This window comes from Epinephelus moara, chromosome 21 (assembly GCF_006386435.1).
Source record: "Epinephelus moara isolate mb chromosome 21, YSFRI_EMoa_1.0, whole genome shotgun sequence".
NCBI classification, from domain to species: Eukaryota; Metazoa; Chordata; class Actinopteri; order Perciformes; family Serranidae; genus Epinephelus; species Epinephelus moara.
The window spans coordinates 1,612,295-1,620,547 of NC_065526.1; the positions used below are offsets into that span (position 1 = coordinate 1,612,295).

At 42.4% G+C, this 8,253-nt stretch overlaps 1 protein-coding gene across 2 annotated transcripts in view; it reads right to left on the minus strand.

Moving 5' to 3' along the window:
• The window catches only part of LOC126408778 (disks large homolog 1-like), a 178,721-nt gene that overhangs the window by 167,883 nt on the left and 2,585 nt on the right, over positions 1 to 8,253 (minus strand). For both annotated transcript variants that reach the window (XM_050074458.1, XM_050074457.1), the window contains exon 2: positions 3,138 to 3,269. In XM_050074458.1, the coding sequence (XP_049930415.1) occupies positions 3,138 to 3,269 (132 nt within the window). The remainder of the gene's footprint in view (positions 1 to 3,137; positions 3,270 to 8,253) is intronic.

Genomic DNA, 8,253 nt, shown 5'->3' on the forward strand with positions numbered 1-8,253 from the left:
TAAACACACATTAAACACACAGTAAACACACATTAAACACACTAAACACACATTAAACACACATTAAACACACTAAACACACATTAAACACAGTAAACACACATTAAACACACACTAAACACACACTAAACACACAGTAAACACACAGTAAACATGGCTTCATAGAGACAGTTTCAAACACAAATCAGCTTCACTATAACTCGCAGCATTCACAGACAAACACTCAAGAGCTCTCACACTTTAGAACATTGAAAGAGTCACAAAACTCTGCCAGAACAAATTCTTCTTCTCTGAACAACCAAGTTTACATCAGCTCATTTGTTTATCACAAAATAAATTAGGAAAAGCCGCCCAGGAGTTATAAAGAGCCTCATGTCTTCATCGTGTTTTGACGTATGACGAAGAAACTGAAAAATCGTGGCGCCCAGTAGCTCAGCGGGCCCTTTGCTGCAGGTCGTCCCCTCACTCTCTCCTGCTTTCACACTTGAACAGTCCTATCAAATAAAGGCAGAGAGCCAAAAGAAATAATCTGAGAAGAAACTGAAGACATCCTTTTAAAAGGGACACCCTAACCAATAAGCAACCAGCACGAAGACCGCGTACACATGTGAAGACTCGACTCGCTCCTCTAATCTTTTCTGGGGTGTTCCTGCCACTCGTCTCTGAAAAGCTGCCTTAAAGAAGTCATGGTCTTTGCGTCACGGCTGCCAGGCAGTCTAGATGCATACCTTGTACCTGCAACACGCAGGTTCAAACCTGGACAGAGACCTCCACCCTCAGACTTCCTATTTGTTGCTGTACTTTTCAGTCGAATAGGACAAAGACAGAATTCCAGGTTTTTCCAGGATGCATGGGAGTTTCTGTTGTTTGAGGTGGCAGCTGATACTCAGACAGCTGCAGGTGGTGGAGACGCTGTGATAACCTTTGGATTAATCTTTTCACAGCGTGTTAGAGATGCAGAGAAAGCTCAGCTGATGCAGACGCTACAGACCGTATGAGATATGTGGTAATTAGTATCAATAGTAGCAATTAATATTATTATAGCTATATTAATCACAATATCAGTGGTACGCATGGTCTTCTGTTTCCATGTCACACAAAGTGGAAACCACGTCCACCCAGAACAATCAGCCACTGGTCCAGTTTTAGAGTCTCTGTACTGATGTGTGCTACAGACTGGTGCAGTGTTTAGCACCAACAGGAAGTTCTCCATGAATACTTGGTTTAGTCTCATTTCACCTCTTCCAAATAGCAGAAGTGAGATTTACTGTGGAGCCCTGAAGGGGACACGAGAAAAGAAACGTTTCCACAAATGTTTCTCTGAACTTTCAAGCTGGTTTCAGATTTGCACCACATTGTTTTCATGCCCACTAGATTCCATGTTTTCCTCAGGGGAATACGTGAATCCTTGATTTATGGCCAAAAACATATTTTGTAAGGTCACGCTGACCTTTGACCACAAAATTCTAATCAGTTCACCCTTCAGTCCAAGTGAACGTTTGTGCCAAATTTGAAAAGATTTCTTTGAGGTGCTCTTGAGATGTCACATTCACAAGGATGGGATGTGTGGACGGATGGACAACTTGAAAACACAATGCCTGCGACCACGGCTACCGCCGGTGCACCTGAGGTCTGACACCTTGAACTACTTCTGGCACACACAATCATCATCATCATCATCATCATCCTCCTGCTGCTGCTGCCACATGAGCTCAGATTCTTCATCTTCTCAGGATTTCAGCAGCTTCCTCCAGTTTTTCTTCCAGATGTTGCTGCTGCTGCTGTTTGCATTGTGTGTGTGCCCCCAGACGGTCACACCAACACACCATCACACTTTACGACCTCTTGCCCGGCTGCGACGGCTCAAACAAACACGAGGACGGCTGCAGCCACGATGGCTGACTCTGTCCTGCAGATCTATAAAGGTGAAGGGGTCGGAGAGGTCGGCAGGAGCTGTTAAACATCATCAGTTCACTGACATACTTTCTTCAGGACTTCAAGACACAAGTTTGTCTTCAGGACTTCGAGACACAAGTTTGTCTTCAGGACTTTGAGACACAAGTTTGTCTTCAGGACTTCAAGACACAAGTTTGTCTTCAGGACTTTGAGACACAAGTTTGTCTTCAGGACTTTGACACACAAGTTTGTCTTCAGGACTTCAAGACCCAAGTTTGTGTTCAGGACTTAGAGACAAAAGTTTGTCTTCAGGACATTAAGACAGTTTTTGAATTGAGATGACATCATACCGTAATGTAACTGCTGATTTTCGCACCTCGTACACAACCCGTCCTTCTCCTGCTGATGTCCTACGTTCTCCAACCACAAACCAGCTTCAAACCACACCTTCCCCACACTGATGGAAACTACAGTTTGTAGCGCTGCCTGGATTCCTTACACTTACATTAGCAGTCTGCTGCACCCTCAGCAGTGTCATCAGATGGGAACAGATGGGAACTAAAATCATTCACGGCCTCCCTGTCGAAACAGACTGTCTGATGGAAACATAAAGCTATAAAATACTCTCAATATAACGTACACTCACTCTGTTTTAGATATTTTTAGGCGTGTAAAACATTTTTTGTTTCCGACCCCTCCACAGCAGAACATGCTTTGTCTCTGTGTCAGACTCCAGCCAGCTTCTCCAAACTGGGGGCGTCGACCAACACCTACTGTAGGTAATACGCTGACTATGGATAAATACCTCACACAGCCCCACTTAAAAATCCGATCTATCCCTTTAACTATTACATGTTTAGAAATATCATTAAAACGGAGCATACGGCATCATTACAAATGCATCTTACAGGCATCTGTCTTCCCTCTGATGTCATTTACACCGCATATATTGGATGGGAAATTAAAGCTTGAATGAATTTGTGTTTCCGCCATGTTAAAACTGAGTCTGCCTTTATTTAGGCATCACGGCAGCTGAACTGAGGCCCTCACTAAACTTTTTCAACAACTTCTCAGCGTCTTGTTTTCCAGGAATTTGGGACCATCTTGTCAATTTTCCAGGACTTTCCAGAGCTCCAGCATTTTTCCAGGCTCTGTGTGTGTGTGTGTGTGTGTGTGTGTGTGTGTGTGTGTGTGTGTGTGTGTGACCATTTGTTAAGTGCACCAGAGAGCGGTGATCGTACCTATGAGAGCCTGGAAGAGGTTGCTCTGGAAGATGTCGATGACCCTCTGGATGGAGTGTCGGAGCTGCCGGTCCTCGGCGTGGTGCAGCTTGGCCCGGTACTCCTCCAGCAGCAGCAGGGCTCGCTGTGCGTCTGAAAGACAGGAGGAGGAAGCAAGCAGAGGTGAGGCGGGGATACAGCAGGGAGCAGTCTCTGCTGCTGGTTCACTCTGAGCCTCAGCGGCTAATGAGAACTGATCGGAGACACGAAGGCGGCAGAGCGCAGCTTCAGCTCTGCAGACCAACGTCACACTGGTCTGAATGAACAGCTGCTGCAATAATCTCTCAGTACATGTCATATTTTTAATAAACACAAGAAATTCAAGACTGCCGGAAGGTTTCAGGTCAGTATAGACGGAGTTTGAGGCCTTTAACAGATGAGTGTAAAGGTCAGTGTATCAGAGGAAAGCATCAGGTCAGATTTGGGTTTATAGAGCATCAAAACTTCTGATTCTGCAGCTCAAGAAACAAAACCTGACTCAACATTAACTACAGGAAATTAAATAAAATGCATATGTTGATTTCAAAGAGTAATAGAGGACATTTGAGTTTTTAAGGACCTGGAAAGACAATCAGAAGTAGAGATGTAGATTAAGTTGGAACCAGTGGCCGAAATCAGCTTTTTGACTCACCGACCAAGGGGACTAGTGGATGAAAAAATCCACTGGCCGAGCATATTTTCTACCGGCCAAAATTACAGTCACGAGCAAGAGCAGCAGCGAGGCGGCAAGTGATATATTTTCACTGCCCAAATTATACACACATAGGTCTGACTTCAGTATCTAATTATCTAAAAATGCTGCCGTAGAGTAACTTCATGACGATCCCAGATTATTTTGGGGTTTGCAACTTGATTTGAGTTTTAAAATGTAGAAATGAACGGGACATTGTGATGATTTTAGTCTCTAATTATAAAAAATACTGCAGTGAGACACCAAGTGATGACAAATGTTCAACAAAGGAAAACCAAATAAAGAACAGAAATTTTCTCACTTTAAACAACCATCGTTGCCATTCGAGTATTAAGCACTGGGTTTACAAGGCGCACCTGAATGCACCATAAAGTCCCTGTCACTGTGTGAGGGTGAAACCCGTCTCCGACACAGAGGACAGAAGCAGCGCGACCAGAGACGAAAAACTACAACATTTACATTTATGTACAAACATTTACGCCAGTGTGGCGGACAGCCCTCTGAGATTTACTCGCCAAACAGAAGATCTACCCCCATTTGGCGCTCAGCGGCTGTTAATTCAGACCCTGACTGGAACTGAGCATAATTTTTATTATAAATCAATCTGCTAATTATTTAGTCCATAAAATATCCGTCTCTGACCACGGAGCCAGAGGTGATTCTTCAAACAGACAAAACGCATTAGATATTCAGTTTACTGTGGTTAAAAAAAAAACAGAGAGCAAATTATAATATTTCAGGAGCTGGAGCCAGAGACCTCTAACAAATGACTTAAAGTGATTTATTGATTATCAGAATGTTTTCTCTTTGATAATCCCCTGCTGATCGACTCACTGAATAAAGGTCTGTGTTTCAGACTCTGAGGGAAGCATCAGGTCAGATTTGGGTTTATAAGCCTCTACAAGCGTCTGTTCCTGAAGAATGAAGCTGTAAATTGGGACCAAAACTAAACTGAAAGAACACAGAGGAAAGTTAATCAGGATCTGTTAAATACACATCTGAGACTTCTGACTGACTTTCAAGACCCAATGTTATCAATTTAAGACTTTTAAGGACTTTAAGGAACACGCAGCAATGGGCACGTTGTTGCAAACCAAGGTCCCGTTTATACGACAACGATTTCAACCGAAAACAGTAAACTTTAGCTACGTTTTGGCTGATCGTTTACACGACGGCGGCGCTTTGGGTGCCTGATAATGTTTTGAAAATGTGAGTGCAATTTTTTTGGAAACGGCATCGTCTCTGTTTTCATGTAAACTTTCAAGATGCAGTTCCTCTGAAAACGGAGACTTCGCACATGCTCATTATGGTTCCAGTCACGAGGCATGCGCGAGAAAGTCGACCATCACAACAACAATGGCGCACTCCCGAGCTCTGTTTGTGCTGCTCAGCCTGTTGGATTTATCAAAAGTATGGATTTAATGCAACAACTCCACCTCATGGTGAGTCCAGACAAACGTTCGTGCGGTTGCCATTTTGTGTTTATACATCACGGTTCTGTAGAAGGAAGCGCATGTGCACAGGCGTGTGTTGTTTTATTGTCAGATAAGAAAATGACATTCTACTGTTTATTACAAGCAAAACACACTGTAGCCAGATTCTGGAGTCACACCGCCAACTACTGGCCTGGCAGGTATACTACAGCGTTTATGGTCATTTTTGTGGATCAGTGTGCACGGAGGTTGTTATCATAACGTTGTCATCTGAGCGCTGAACTTTTTTCAAAATGAAAATGAGAAACGATTCTGTTTTCAGCGGATCATTTTCATGTAAACACGGCCTAATACTCCACTATTACTGCCAGGGGTAGTATCAGCACGTCATCAGCGTCAGCCGATATCGCCTTTAAACTGAGTGTGTTTAAAATGATTGTGTGAAAATTAACAGCAACCTTTTCTGATCCAGTTGGTTATGTCTGTGACACTGCGTAGGTAATCCACGGAGGATCACGGTGACAAATAATTTCATTACACACAACAAAATTCCACAACTTTTCTAAAACTCTCAGTAATTGTTACTAATTCCATGACTTTTCCAGGCCTGGAAATTGAGGATGGGAAATTCTATAATTTAACAAGTTTTCCATGACCGTGGGAACCCTGTATGTCAGTGATACTCAACTTGCGCCCTGTGGGCCGAATCTGGCCGGGTGGCCCTCCAACCATTTTCTAATTGACAATAAAAATAAACTGATGAACTCAGTGGTACTGAAGGAATCCCTGCACTCCAACAAAGGTCCTAGCTGAGCCCCTAATGTCCTCAAATCCTTAAAACGCCTCTGCACCTCTGTGAGTGCTGCAGAGAGCTGGAAGATGGTATCAGGACACGTTTCAAACTCGCAGCATTATCACATTTTATATCATGATAAATATCGATAACGATCAATACAGGGAAGATAATAAGATTTTTTTGCCATATCCCCTAGGCTTATTTTGGGCTGTTCAATCCACATATTTGCTCCACTGTGAAGTTTTACTCAATAACAGCACTTTCATATTTTTGCACAATCTGCACAAAGCTGTACGGCTTAATCTGAAACAGCTACATTATATTTATTTGTCTTTTGTTAATATATGAAATATAATATAAATGTTATATCCAAAAATTAAAAAAATAAAATACATTTTTTAAAGGGGGAAATGACAAGAAATATGAAAGATTTTTTTAATCTATTCTCCAGCTCCTTTTGTCCTTTACAAGCTGAACAAAATTCAGCTGTTCATCAGCTCATAAAAGACAAAAAAAAACAAGCACACTTCCCCTCAACAACAACACAGTGGTATTAAAGTAGACACAAGATAAAATAAGTTAAAATAAGTGCACAAATAGAAATTAAATTTAAATATGTTAAAATTGAATTTTAAAAATTCAATATTAAATAAGAACAGTAACAATTACATACAGTCTATGCAGCAGAATACGGATGGTTTCCAGCATACTAAAATAATTGTAAATATTTACTCTTAGTGATGAAGATCCAAGTATCTTATTCATAGTTTTATTGTACCTTTTCTCTTCTGTATTCATGTTCACGAGTGTTGCTTATTTTATTCCTCTTGACACGGTTAACGTGTGCTCTAAAATCTCATTTATGTACGATATATCACAGCTAAATTGTGTGTCCCAGTGAAAGACCTGCAGTGATACTATGCGACTGAAATAATATTACTGTTAACTCACTACTGACACGTTTGAATGATTTAGGGACTGTTCTTTATTTATCAGAGGAGAGGGCTGAGCTTGTTTTTTCTCTCGACCCTCCACAAAGCTACAAATCTTTCTCCTTGAGCCTCCCTGAGTGACTCGGGGGAGATGTACGACCCTCCTTCAGCCATAACTAACCATATTCTTTATATTCACACCAAATGGGGGTCCTGGAGCCGAAGCATCGAGCAAACAGCACCAGAGTGAGAAACTCACACTCACACACACACACACTCTCTCTCACACACACACACACACACACACACACACACACTACAGCGTGCACACAGCTGGCTTTAGCAACATGTACATATAACGACCGCTTTCCCAAATACACGTCCACCACAGTGACAAAATCAGCTGGCGAGACGGCCGTTTAAAAACTTTCCATTTGATGTTTGAAAGTTTAAAGTTGAAAATCAAATCTAGACTTGACACTACTGACACACCGAGCCAACGGTCGGCCAGCAGCTGATGTTGGGCCGTCAGTGAGCATCTGTCGCCCTGTCGGTGCGGCGTGTTCAGCTTTTTTTTTTGGCCGATTCAATATGTTGAATAAGGTCAGACTACTTTTCTCTTCAGCAGAAATGTTTCCTGATGGTCTGTGTTATTGTTCACTGGCGCACGGTAAATATGCTCCGATTGTGTTGTTAATGTGCTAACTGGCTAACTAGCTTCCTGTTTCCCTTTTTGAATGATGAATACAGACGACCGCCGTCTGCTGCTGTGGAGAGTTATTCCCTCTCTCGCGTTGGCTGTTAGCTTCACCGTGGATATATCAAGAGAACTGGACACAGCGATGAACGCAGGACCTCGTTCATTCCTGTGAAAGCTGCTCAGTGACGCGTGAAGCCACAATGGTTCAACTGCCTCGTATAAAATCACCCAGATGATCCGAGGACCAGCAGTCCTCATCAGGGTCCATCAGTGGACCGACAGTCGTCATCAGGGTCCATCAGTGGACCAACAGTCCTAATCAGGGTCCATCAGTGGACCAACAGTCCTCATCAGGGTCCATCAGTGGACTAGTCTCCTGCATGTTTCTGATATGAATGTAATGATTAAATGATATATTTTGGTGGTTTGAGTTGAAGGTGTGAGAAAGAATAGTATCAGTAACATTGTTAACACTGTGCTACATTACAGAGAAATACAAACCGTACTAATGAACCTTCATTAAAT